Source organism: Polypterus senegalus, chromosome 15 (assembly GCF_016835505.1).
Source record: "Polypterus senegalus isolate Bchr_013 chromosome 15, ASM1683550v1, whole genome shotgun sequence".
Taxonomy (NCBI): domain Eukaryota; kingdom Metazoa; phylum Chordata; class Cladistia; order Polypteriformes; family Polypteridae; genus Polypterus; species Polypterus senegalus.
In genome coordinates, this window is record NC_053168.1 from 88,807,544 (window position 1) to 88,822,228 (window position 14,685).

Genomic DNA, 14,685 nt, shown 5'->3' on the forward strand with positions numbered 1-14,685 from the left:
TTTATTTATGAATAAAAAATTAAAGCATGGTTTTACTGTGCTTATGTTCTATATTTGTCATTTAAAAGTAAGTTATTTTGTAAATAATCCAGCCTTAAAAAGAAGCTAGTTATTTTCAAATCCTAATAGCTGTACAGTATGTAAAATATTGTATATGAATAATATATCAATGCTGCTTGTTACAGTAAGTTCATTATTTTGAACATTTTGTTAAATCTTGTCACAATTTCACCCTCTGAAAGGATATTCAGCACTGGATACAATGTATTAACATGCCACAGGGCAGCCCTGAAGCCAGATACTTTTAATAGGTTGGCGTGTCTAGCAAAGAACGTGCAAAGAACATACTGGTGAATTTTGAATGATAAAAAAAAAAAAAAAAACTTCTGGAGCACAACATGCGAAATAAGAAGCTCCACTTTTCAGTAACAAATAAGAATTAACACTCTGGCATTCATTATAATTAAAAACACTATTTTTTTTAATTAAGAAAAAATGTAGCTGTAATTATTTAATCTTTTATAACATCCTAAGTATTTATTTTCAGCTTGCTTTTTTATTTGGTTAATTTATAATTCACATTTATATTAGTTTTATCACAAAAGTGTTTATATAACAAAGAAAGAAAATATTTTCAGCTGCAAACGGTGAATCGAAATGTTTATTTCTTTAATTTTATTATCTTTGAATTAGAGGTATACTCGTTCATTTATTTTTGATATTGCAATATGGTATTGTCAGGATTGTGAAAAATATTGTGATCTCAGTTTGATGAAACATTGCCCACCCTTAGTGACTGACGGCCAATTTATAGCCAATGAAAACCAAAGAATAAGTCATTGGCAAGTGATGAGGCTTTGGTATCTGCTCTCGGTTGTAGAAGGGAAAGCTGACTGAAAGCTGAAATGACCAATGAAATCAACATATTCTGATGCCAGCAATTAGGGTTACTTGCACATGCAGAGAAATCAATGCTTCCCTTTCTAAACTAACAACTGCGTGGCTTTAAATATAAAGGCAACTGCGTGCTTGCATGTTCAATAAGACTATTGTAAAAATTAAAATTACAAAAACTAGTGTCATTTTCTGTTTTATTTTCTCATTTTCATTTAATTTTAGTTTTTAGGCTTTTTTTTCTTTTAGACTAAGTTATTGAAATGATTAATAATGACAGGTTTCTTTTAATGTTTCGTTAACAGGACAGAATGTTAGAAAAATATGACTGCCTTTTACTGCTTTGTTGTATTCAGTTATATGTGTCTTCCATATATCATAGTGGGCTATTAATTTAGTTTTTTTCCATTCATGCTTAGCTTTATGGTATTTTGAGATCAGTGCTTTTTTCAGGACTACTATGTCCACTTCAGCTCTTGTATTGGCATTAAAATATTCTATCTCACTGGTAACATTGCTGGCTATGTTAGAACATTGATTCTGATTATTCAGAATATTAGCAAACCTGGAGGCTGCTGTAGCATCAAAATAACATTTTTAACAGTACACTACCATTTACTTCTAGTAACCAATATTTCTATGCCAAATAAAATGTAGAAATGGAAATGAATTTGCCAGTTGACCTACCTCGGACCAATTTTTAATCCTTTTAAAATTAGTAAATCCAGGCGGTTAAAAGTTGTTTCCTCCCTTATGTGTAGGCTGGCTTATGTGCTAGCTAAGATCAAAAGAATGCAGAAAGTTAACAAATGCTTTGGTATCACATTGGTTATCAATATGAAAATTGAAATCACATACAATTATGAACCTGACATAATTAGTTGTTGTGGATATTATGTCTGAGAACTCTTTGATAAAAATGCATTATTCTGGAGGTCTAGAAACGTTCATGATGAGAGACCAAGGCACTCTTTGAATAATTACAGCAAGATACTTGAAAGATGTGGCAGTAACACACCTGGTACCTTTGCAGTTTAATTGGTTTAAGGAAAAATTTGCTAAACCACCACCTATCTTATACAGACAAGCAGAGTAAGAGAGTTTGGGGAGCCTGCGCTGATAGCGTGTTGCTGCACCCAATACACAACGAACCACCTGCATCGGGGCTCGAGTGCAGCGGGTGACATTTCATCACTACACTGTGAAACAGTGTGAGTTTTTATGGTGGCTGGAGTGCCAATCCTGCCACCAACCTCTAGGTTTTCCCTGAAAGTTGGAGGACCTGCTTGCAGAGTTGGATGCAGATTAACGTCATACCCAGAATGAAACAATCGCAGGTTAACGGCCTTGCTCAAGGGCCCAATGGACTACTCACTGATGCTGTTTTAGATTGCTGGTGCAGATCCCTAGCCTCGGAGCCACCACTCTGCCCTAGGCAAACAGCATGAACAAAATCATAATTTAGATGTGCTACATCAATTAGCACTGCAGTGCCATGGCTGATGAACCACGTTTCATTCAATGTTAGAAATTCTATTTTAATATTTTGTTTTTTAATATTTCAATAATGTAAATGCCTTACTTACTAATACTGTAATATTTAGTAAAGCTACAATTAGGGGCTTGGAAGAGGACAGTTGTTTTGGAGAGTTGGAGCAGCTTGAGATGGCAATTAGGTTATTCACATTTGGACCAGTTTGTCCATACCTTTTAATTAATCTAGGATCTGTTCTTATAGTGCTAATATAATGCACATGTGTAGGTGAACTCACTGAAAAGTTTTCATATGTTAACATGTATTTAAATTTAACTTTAGGCCTAAAGCTACATAGTCATAAATGACCAATTAGCTTTTAGATATAGTAGGAGAGGACCCTGATGGTGAATCTGTTTGAATACAGGCCATAACGTCTGAAGAAACATGGTCTCTCCCAAAAAAAGTTAATCTGATGTTTTGCCACCTGGTGGGGGTTCTAATCTAGAAACATCTTACACAAAGACACTGCATAAACCCAGTGATTTTGCAGTCCTACTTGCTGTACTGCAGTAGCACCTACAGTACATAGTAAAGCAGTCTTTACAAAAGCTGTATCTGTCCATCCTCCCACTATGAAACCTTCCTAATATAGTTCAGGTTTACAGGGTCTAGAGCCTGTCCAGGGAATAATGAATTGTGTGTTTTCAAATTGAAAAATAAATATGTAAAGCCACGTGATTGGATACAAGTACATTATCAGATTTAGTGTGAGAACTGAAAAGGAAAATTGTAACATTAAAACAAATAATGTATTTATTTTTTGATTTGCAAAATTAAAAATAAAAAAAGCTAAATTAAGCAACATGATTTGTAATTATGTGAATTTCCTGTATTCAAAGGAAGGCTATGAAAGATTAAACTTCTGTTTTTTATGCTCTTTGAAATGCAGGGAATATCTCAGAAAACAATATTTATTATTATGTTTTTGATGGCACTTGTGCTATTTGCTTTTTTGTGGCATATTCATGTCACAAAATTATAAATACTATAACTATACTGTATACTCTATTATAAATACTATAACTTGATATAATTGTGGATTGTTTTTGTCTGATATGTTGGGAATACTACAAATACCAGACTATGATGACTTAATTACTGTGTTGATGGTCTGCTCTTACCTAGGAGGAGATTCAAAGAAGCATATGTAGCAATAACAGGAGAGTACTGCAAGGCCTGTGACAAAAAGAGACACATGACCTTAGATTCGAAGCAGTTAATGGCAAGATACTATAGTTTGCTAAGTCCTGTACCCTTAAAATACATCTGATTTGTGATTCAGTAGCTAGTCAAAGAGTTAAGTTTTTATAAGCACACATTTTCCTATTAAGCCATTTTATTGTGTAAAGCTACTTTTAGGCAGCTTTGATAGAAAAAAATGAAAATGAGTACAAGTACTGCTAAAATATTTACAATTAAAGAAATGAAGATTGACATCCATATATATGTAGAAAAAGGAATCTATTACTAGGGTTTTGCTTTTAATCCATTAGTCACAAAGTCAAAAAGGAATAAAAAAAAAAAGATAACATATAAGCAAATACATTTATTAATTGCACTAGCTATACTTAATATTAGTATATTAAAAAAAAAAAAAAGCACAAAAAAATGTAACTGCAGGTAGTCCCCAGGTTACGGACATCTGACCTATGACTTACGAACGAGGCCGCAGCTGTGACGCATGCGCCTCATTAACTGCTGCTCTGACACTGCAAGTAGTGGCTGGAGGGGTGCGATTTCGCTGCTCGCACAGTTTAGTGTCCCTCGGGCAGCTCCCGGCAGCAAGCGAGCGGTGACCCATGGTCCATAGTCACCGGGGCCACAGCTATCGCTTGTGTGCAGGATGGAGGCTTAATGGGGCGGTTCGCTGTCCTTCCACTATGCCGTCGCAACAACTGATCCTGACTGGACACAGGCTGGATGGAGCGGTGGCGGGCGTTTCATTGCCCGCCCACTACACACGGCTCCCCCCAAATCGTTTTCGGTGGGCGGCTGGTAATGCTGCAAGCGGATGACCCGGTTGTGGCTGAATGAAGGCCATTATGGGTGAACGGGACGGCAGTGGGTAGCATTGTAGTGTGCATCGGGTGGCTGCCTGTTGGCCGCACCGTGTTTGTTCTCGGTGGGCGGACGCACGCACGCTGCAGGCTGCATACTGTAGTGGAGGTGACTGCGTGGTGGGTGGGTGGTGAACCGCCCCTTGCTACTCCCATTCATTGTCAATAGCAAGCCTGCTTGTACTGTTACATACATAGCAGAAAGTTGTCTCTTGGAAGTACACCAGACGTGCTGACGAGGGGTGCCTTCCTGCTGTGATAGCATGTACAGTGCTCATCTTAACCTTTTGTCTTCACCCTTCAACAATGTCTCTGAAACACAAATCTGATGCAAGTGCTATTGATACAGTAAAGAAGAGAAAAACCATCACCATTGAAAATAAAGTAGAAATAATAAAAGGTCAGAGAGGGGTGAAACTCCATCATTCATTGGCAGAGCACTTGGTTTCAAGCATTTATTAAAATATTATACCTGTTCCGACTTACATACAAATTCAACTTAAGTACAAACCTACAGTCCCTATCTTGTATGTAACCCGGGGACTGCCTGTACTGTAATCAAATCCTGATATCCAACTAAAAACTGCTTTTAAGATTACTTAGACTGCTGTATACAGTAATTGGTCATGGATTTTCTAAACCTGGTTAATACTTTTATTGTGTCGCAGGGACCTGGATATGCCGGTACAAAGTAATAACCAGCACTGGATCTGATTTCAGTGTTGTGGATCTCCCACTCACATCCAGGGAATACAAAAAGAGGGAGAGAAGTATCATATATATTACTTTAATAAACATAGTGCAGTTTATTCTTAATACAGTCATTGTATAAAATCAACATATTCCTGTATATATGTATACAGAACAGTAACAGAACAACACAAAACCTAAATATAAAGTAAAGGTAACTTCTCTCTTTCACTGTCAAACATAGTTTTCAAATGAAAATACACGTTTGTGCTGAATACCGGTAAAATCCTACACTGGGAAGGCCGTGCCCTCAGGGTTTCTTCCTAAAACACAATCCCTACTGGTTTAAAGCAGTGAAAGGCAACCTTTTTTAAATTGCGGCGCACTAAGTCCAAAAATTTTCTTTCGTGGTGCACCTGAGGGACTGCCCATAAATACAGTCGTGACGACACAATCTATGGACAATTGCCAAAAAAACAGTTAATTTTACAAGTTTCAAAGACATTTTATTAATAAAAGAATCAAAGGGTAAATCTTAAATTTAATTAATGTGAACGTTAAGATTGTTTTAGCACGATATGAGATTGATGCGAGGATCAATTTTCGAAAGACAGACACGCATTTCCTTGTCGATCATTTGAAGTCTCTCGCGTTTCTTAGACTTCTTTTCTGTAAGTGTTCCGTTATCTGTTTTTCCAATGTAAAATATTTTTTTTTAAACATTAACTTTTTAATCAACCAAAAGTTCAAAAACACTAGCAATTTTAAATATTTTGCAAAAGTTTTTGCGGCGCCCCTAGAAAATTCCACGGCGCACCAGTTGCCCGACAATGGTTTAAAGAGTTTAATTGTTGTAACTTTGTAGTGCATCATAAAGTCAACTCCAGTAGTTAATTTAAACTTGACTATCTCTGGAACTCCTGGTGGTTAAAAAGGCAGCTTACTGCTGAAACAAATCTGAGCTAAACTAGTTAAAGTGTTACTAATCATAATATATCTGTCTCCTGTGACGTTTAAAGCAAAAATCATAAGATTTACTATATTAAGGTTTTCAAAAATTGTGAATTCCTTTTCCTGTAATATTAATCTCCCCCATGAATTTTAGTTTAGATTACTAATTTGAAAATACTTTGTTTTTGTGGCTGCTATTTGTTTTACTTTTACTTCTGCCTGAAAACCTTTATTTGGAATGGTAAAACAGGATGATAAAAAATGAAAACTGACCATAAGATATGGGAAAATTGCATTCAATCTATGTAAATTTGCTTACTGCTAATATTTGTATTTTTCATCTTAAACATTTAAAAATGTTTAATATATGTATTTTTACTTCCCAACAGATAATCATCAGTATAGGCCTGATGTTTTATGTTGTCCACCGAGCTCAAGTTGAACTGAATGCTGCTATTGTAGCTTGTCAGATGGAGTTAAAAACATCCTATATGAATGGTAATGCACCAGATCTCCATGGCTCATCATTTTGCAGTAAACGGACTTCAGCAGGAGGAATAAATATAGTTTAACCCTATTACAATATGCTATTGTAATGCTGCATTTCTGTATTCTATGGTTTAGATGTTTTTTTCCATTATGGCTATATTAAATGAATATACAAAAAGGGCATTAAAAGTGCAGTTAAACATGATGATTTACATTATAGAAAATACTTAATTATTGCCAAACAGTTTGCTTAAGTATGGTACTTATTCACATTGCAAATGTCATTTTTTGTGCACTTATTTATGATAGTTCTCAATGGCAACAAGCCTAGTGGCAATAAAGGCAGAGCAGGATTATTATCATTGTTGCATCAAAGATATGTTTGTCTGATAGTTTACAATTTATTTATGACTCGAACCATTTTTGTTATCTTTACATTTTTAGAAAGCCCTGCATGTACAATTTTCAACTTTGTTCTCTGCCCCATTAGGAGTTGTTTGTGTCACTATGCATGTTGCTGTATTTGCACAATCAAGGTACAGAAAAATAAAAATATTTTTCAAGAGGCATCCCAATTTGTGAGAGGTAAATAGACTCTATGCTCTCTATGGATGGCAGACTACTTTGAACACAGTGACACTTGTATGAAGTTTACAGATGATTATCGTTTCTTTGGGATTTTCTTTTTACATTTATTTATTTTCAGGTTTACATACTGATGAAATATGTGCTCTCTTCAGAGTACAAGAAAAAAGGTGTTCCTTTCTGAAAGATGTACAGTTTCTGAGATATAATTATGTACTAGATTGAAAGTATAATTAGTCCAGCAACTGCTTCAGGGTGAATCCAGAAAATAATCATTTTAGCAACTGTATGTGCCTTTACAGATCGTTTATTAATACCCATTATATTTTGTTTGGATTAAAAAAAAAATTATTTTGCTTGTGCAATACAACTATACTAAATCAACAGTTAATTTAATGTAAGATTCACATGATTATCTTATAGAGTATGTTCTGATACATTGTTGCATAAAACCAGGACCTAGTCACTTTTTAGTCTCCAATTGCAGGTGGCTCAGTTTGTTGCTGGAGTAAATAATAACCTGTTGTACATTTAAAATAATACTTCATAGGTCTCCGTTTATCACTGTTGTGGTGTGTACATGTTCTGCTTTGATCACTATGCTATGGAAAATAAGTGAAAAATGTTTTTTTTGTTTTTTTTTCAGCAATGAAGTAAATTTTTTTGTGATCAGGGACACTGACCACATTTAAAACACAAGCTGTAATTCAAGGAATTTTTTGCGTTATGTTTTCTCATTGTGTTGAAAATAAGACTTTACACTTCATGTTAAAATAAAAAAATATATTTTGTAATTACTGTACATTTTGCTGCCTGTTGTCACTTGTTTAAGATTCTGATGGTGAGAAAAAATTGTGCTGGATTGCCTTAATATTCCCTTTTAAATGTGTAAGTTTTTATACTGTATAAAACTTGATTCCGAGAGTTGATTTTTAACAAGCAACCCAAGACCGGATTTATCAAGAAAAGTCTAATATACAGTATCTGCATCAATACTATTTTTGAACATACACTATCACACACTAACTAAAAGTTTGAACATTTACATAAAATTATAAACTTTGGTTAGCATTCTGTTAAATTACTTTTCATTCCTTTATTTTTTTGGTGAGATAATTGCTTGTACTGTTTTGTGCAACCTGCTGCTTTTTGAAGAGTTGGTAAAATGTGTACTTTTCAAATCTGTAATGCTGCCTAAAAAAAGAACAAATTAAGATGAGATCAGTAGCATTTTATTCTGTTGAGGTGAGCTTGTGTTCTGCATGTATATTTTGTGACAGGGAGTCGGCAGAGGTAAGGAACATTTTGGCAAAAGTGCACACAATATCTGTAACTACTTAATCAAATTCATAGCATGTGGTTAAGTAACATTTCTTTCAAATTGAATGTTTCCAATAGGTGCTTATTGTTTAAAAAAATGATAATTGTCAATTGCATACTTTCAGATTTATTTTAGCAAGAAAATTTCAGCAGAGCAAAGATAAGTTTCCTCAGGGTTTTTTTCCCACATATCATGGAAGAGAATATTTTTTAATTCATATTTAATCTTTTTATTTTATATAGCACAAGTCTTACCATAAATTGGCACAATGTTCTATACAGAACACAAAATATTACTGCATCAGACTGAAAACCCACGAGAGTTCCTAATGTTTTATGAAACTTATTAAATTAAATCTCCTCCAGGATCCATCAGTGTGTATTGCTAGAACCATAACAGAGTATGTGGTGTTTATTTGAAAAAGTTTATTTGAAAAGGCAGGGTAAATTTTAGGGTTACAGGAAGCTGTTGCCTATCCTGGCAGCATCAGGTGTGAGAAAGGAAAAAAATCCCAGATGGGGTGGCAACCACTCACACGACACACCGGTGCTTACAGTCTCCTCCATTTTCAGCTAAGCAATTTAGAGTCTCTGGTTACCGTAACACACTTTTCATTGGGTTGTATGGAGAACTCAAATGCATGCATATTAAAGGGGTGCAGTTAAAACACACACAAACAATATCCACGTGCCTTGAGCGGTCAGACAGGACTGGTGATACTGCACTGTTGAACTGCTGTGGAAATATTTTGCTGTGCTGTCAGATACATTCTTTAGAAAATTTCTTTGATTCTTATAAACATCACTTTGTTTTGTTTTATGTTTATTTAATATTTTAGAATCGTGGTCTAATGGTAGGTTTGAGCAAAAAAAGAAAAAAACATCTTTAAGTGAACATGAGAGGCTGGAGTTGGAACTAACTAATAAGTAAACCCTGCTTCTTAAGTACTGCCGTATAAATCTGGTCCTTCTCAGTATGCATGGGGAACTGAATATACACATCACTATGACATATGCTTTCATTTTTGCTTTGTAGCTTGATTTGCAGGGATAAAGTTCTGCTCCCTATGCCACGAATTGGATTCATAAAATGGATTGCTGGATGAATGGGGCATGTGTCTAATATTTATGTACTGTATAGTATTGCTTGCATTTTTTTAGTCTAAATAATATTTTTGTTATGGATGATAAAGTGTAGCCAGAGGACCTCTAAATAAACCTTAAATGAATATGAAATACACCTTGCCATACATTTCAGCAGAAATTCATTAATGTTACGTCCTATTAAAATAAAAGGAGTTGATGTTGTCCATTTCATTTTTCGTTTATCAAATACAGATGGATGGATTGTAGAATTCTGTTCCTGAAGCAGAGAACATTTTAAAATATATTTAATTAAGGGTTTCATTGTAAATGATTTTTTATGAATGTAGACTCTGCATGTCATTGATTTTGCACTTCTCAAAAAGCCTGGGTTTGTTTAATTAGAGTCTGCATATTCTCCTTGGGTTGATGTGGGCTTTTTCTTCTTACCATTAGGTTTCTTGATAACTCAGGGTTGTCTCCTACTTGATGCAGTCGGGATGGGCTTCAGCTTCCGTCCCAAGACCACGTGCTGGAAAACCTAGATTAAAAAAATAAATAAAAAATGGTCAAAAGTGGAAATTAACAACTTCTAGCTAGACCGTATATCAAACAACATAGAAAGGGTTAGTGTAAATCATACATTTTGTCAGCTACATAAATGTCTTTAAATCAATTCAAGTACTATGTTTTTCTGAAGAAAATTCATGAATTGGTTATGGATCTATGTGTGTGATTATAGTATACTTAAAATACAAATGCCAAGTACAAGTAGTCAAGTATACATTTCTTTGAAATATAAAACCTGATTAAAAACATTTGAAAAAACAATATGCACCTTAAGAATGTTAGTTACGTTTGTATCCATTTTCTTTGCCACTGACACATTTAATAAAATTATTTTGCATTATTTTTTTTTTTCTGCTTTTAAAGTTATGATTTAGCATGCCACTATTTGATTAGGTACAGTATAGTACTGCATTGCAAAAAGCTTCTGTAAATAAACAATAATTAGCAAAATATATGTTTGATATCTGTGTTACTCAGTTTTAGGCATTCTCCTAAAATGTAAAATAAATTATTGTAAGCTGTATAGAATTAAACCTTAATGCAGAATTGTGCTGTTTAATATATCTATTCAGACGATGAGGTAAAAGTATTTTACTATTGAAATCCTTGTTGAAAATATTGCTTTTTTGTCATTATTATATTGTAAATATATATTTTTCTTTTTTGTGATAAATACGCATATTCATTTTAAATCATTACATTCTCAATTGTAGCAATAACATTGGATATTACTATAAACTGACTTTTCTTTTGTAAATTTAGTGTGGAATGGTATATTCTTGAAATTTTAATGCCATCTAATGGCTTAGCATCTCTTGATATGCATACATGTTTTTGATGTTGCATTTTTTTTAAGGTTAATTGAAATGAAAAAAAGTAAATGATGTGAACCCAAGCAGCACTTGTGTTCACTGCCTGCACTGTACATTTTTCTTGGAGGCAGAATTCTTGTACAGAACATGCAAATTCCTTTTAAATTTTTACAAGCTTTTTGTTTACACTACCATTTTCAAATTTTAATGGTTTCTTTTCTGTGTAGTTTTATATTTTCTACCAGGAAATGTGTGGAAAACATTTGCCTCAATATACTGATTATGTTTAATGTTATATTTATCAAATAAACTTAAATAAAAAAAATATTGTTTATTACTGGGGAGTATAAAGCCTTTATTAGAAACATTGTTGTACTAATTTATTTATTTAATTTCAGATACTGTCATTTATTCTGACTGCATTGTTTTGCTTCATAAGATTCTTACTGCAAATAAAAGTGAGAAAAACCACAGCATGGTGTAAACTGTGTGGTAGAGACTTGATCCGAGGGCTTCTCTGGACAGTTGGCATCTGGCAAAGTTACCTGCGAAAAAATGGCATAACAGGTAGTAAATTGCCCTTGTTTTCTGCAATTACTAGTAGATTTTTAAAAGTTCACAACATGCCGTTTTCCACTGCACTGAAACTTATTTTTTAATGCAATGTTGTTTTATGTTAGATACTGTAGGTATTCATTGCCACCAGTTACATATCTTGTAGTACCACCTTGTGCTACATACAGTTACTCAAAAACATTTAAAGGTATACATTTTCACCAGCTTTGCTCACTGTTTAATGTGGGATTTTGGCTTATTAGGTTTGCTCCAGCTTATTCATATCAACCTTCTCACTTGTGCACCAAAATTTTTATTTTTATGTTGAATGTTTTTCCGTTTCCGTTTGTACACTTTACCACAATAATTATGAGGAGTGTATGTGTTCGTGTGTAAGTGGGCATTTTATGCTTGTCTGTTAATGCAAATAGCCAGCCCCTGTAACCATCCAAATATGTGGCTACAGCTAAACACATACAGCGAACAGACATGTTCAAGCAAATATTAGAATGGCCAAATCAACATTAATCATGATAAGAGTTGCATGGTAAAGATGTGGCCGCAATGGAGGTTGAAGCAAGTCAAGTCAAGTCAAGTCAAGTTGGGGAGCATGCACTGGTACAGTGCGTTGCCGCACCCACTATCCGCTAACCCTATCTGCTATAAGTTCTGGCTATGGGCAGCCAGAGTTGGCCAGGTGGGCCTGTAGCTCCATGAGACGACCAGTTAGGGGGGTGTTGAGGTTGAAGCAATACCTTTAGTACCAGAGTGCAACTGTGCTGGACTGGAAGGGTGGAATACTTTTCCTTTTTGGAGTTTGTCCAACCTTGCTGAGGCAGCAAGTGCACGAACAAGAGAGAGAGACAATATGTAAACCATGTAATCGCCTTGCTAACAACAGAAGCCAAATGATCACCGGCCAACCCAGCAGGCTTATTTTTGATAGCTACCAAGAACTGTGTGTGTGTGTGTGTGTGTGTGTGTAAAATCCTCCATGAGAGTCTGCAGTACTGCTTTCAACCAGGTGCGACCAAAGGCAATGAAGAAGATGAGCTCCCAAACAAAGAAAGCCTGCTGAAAATTCTTCCTGTGTATGGAGAAGGCAGACCAGGAAAGGAGCAAAGCATTTCTCTCTTCAAACCATCTGTACAATTTATTTATTTCTGAGAACTATTAATTATAATTTTATTGATAAGACAAGGCCAGCTAAAATATTATGGTACTGGTGTAACTATAAATAAAAACTTTGTGAAGAATAAGTTCTGGCACCGTGTTACAAATTTCTTCCTAAACCCAGTCAAAGTGCAGAGCAGCACTTCATATGCATGCCCTTTTGTCTCACACACACATAGAGAGAGATGGAGGGAGAGCTCAGTGGGCGGCTTGGTGGGAGCAAATGAATGCCACAGTATGTCAGGTCAAACCACTTAATCCAGCTAATTTTAGCTAACATAGTGCACAAGGTAGGAACAAACTGTGGACAGGGTGCTAGTCCATCATCGGGCAAACACACACTGGGGCTAATTTAGTGTGACCAGTTCACCCAACCTTCATGTCTTTGGATAGTGAGAAGAAACCAGAGCACCCATGTAGACACAGGGAGGACCTGGGACACAAACCCTGGTGGTCTTGCTGCAAGGTAGTAGCGATACCACTGTGCCTTCACACTGTCCTGCCACGGTATAAGAGAAGTTTGATAACTAGCTGAAGAACAGATCCATCTTGAAAACATAACTTGAAACGTCAAAATTAGTATGTTTTGTGCCTTTTCCTATAGGAGAGGAAAAAGTCAAACTAAGCCTTCATAATTTTGTTTTGTCTTTTTATGTATAGCTATACTGAGAACAAAGAAAAAAAAGTGTTAATGTAGACTTTCTGCCTTTTAAGAACTTTGTTGTATAGATACCTTCATATTTCTAGAATCCTGATCAGGAAGCGAAGCAAAGATTTAACTTTACATCCTTTTATTGTTTTAAATAATTAATAGCATTGCCAAAGGTAAAACTAATAACAGTTAACTGAGTGATTATACATCCCACACTACATTAATTTGCCATCCCTGGGTTGTAGTAGTTAAATTGCACTTTCTTGCAATGTGAAGTGGGCTAAAAGGTCTCAACAAGCAGAACACGTTGCCTTGATCAAAAGAAATTCCAGAAGACCTGAGAAAGAAACTCACTGAAATATATCAGTTGGGAAAGGGTTACAAAGCATAAAACCTGGGACTTCAATGAACCTTTGTGAGAGCCATCTTCTCTAAATATGGAAAGACGTGGAAGAGCAGTAGATCTACCCAGGAGTGGCCGACCTAGAAAACTCATCCAGGGTTTTTGGTGTGCACAAGGAACTGTGACTTTTTGACTGTGTATATATCTTGTAGTTTGACCATAGTTTTTTGTGTATAGATTTGAATATACTTCTGTGTACAGGCAGAACATAGATTTGTATAGGTGTGCACAACGCCGGGAAGGATGAGGATTTCTTATATGAGTTTTCATTAGGGTGTTGAACAATGAGAAGTTAGAAGAAGGTCTGGTAAGAATCAGACCGGACAGCAGCACAAGTTTCCTGTTGTGGGAAATTTGGCTGGCTGCAGGAAGACTGCAGTCCATGCACCCACATACTGATCGTTTGAATCAGAAAAAAGCATAGTTGAAAAATGTGTAATGAAAATGGCAGTTCTAATATTCAGGACTGAAATCTGTGATTTCAAATAGTATTGGAAAAAAGTATATATAAGAATAATGCAGAGTGTTGAGTGTTAGGTGTGTTGTACTCATCATATCTTATATCTTATCATGCCACACATGTAGGGCCTCGGGAACATTCATGGAGAATGTAGTCCATTGTTTGGGTGGGCTCACCACAGGAACATTCAGTGCTTGTTGTGAGGCCCCATCTAAATAGGTTGTACCTTGTTTTGCCCAACTTTGACTTAGTTCGGTTAAGTGCGACCCAGTCTTTCCTAGAGAGGGATGTTCCATTGGGTAGATGCTCTTGAGATGTAGGAAGAGCTTCATTGGGAGGGCTACAGTCAGTCTCTCGCCACCTCTCAAGCTTATGTTTTGTGGACTGCTTTGGGTTAAGGGGTTCCACTATGACGAAACTCAGACGAGAAGGTAGTCGATGATTTACCTCCTGG

At 35.5% G+C, this 14,685-nt stretch overlaps 1 protein-coding gene across 1 annotated transcript in view; it reads left to right on the forward strand.

Moving 5' to 3' along the window:
* Positions 1–11,461, forward strand: part of tmem64 (transmembrane protein 64) — a 58,561-nt gene extending 47,100 nt beyond the window's left edge. Inside the window, exon 3 of the mRNA XM_039737636.1 lies at positions 6,519–11,461. Coding sequence (XP_039593570.1) covers positions 6,519–6,701 — 183 coding nt within the window. The 3' untranslated portion in view covers positions 6,702–11,461. The remainder of the gene's footprint in view (positions 1–6,518) is intronic.
* Positions 11,462–14,685: the final 3,224 nt, after the last annotated feature.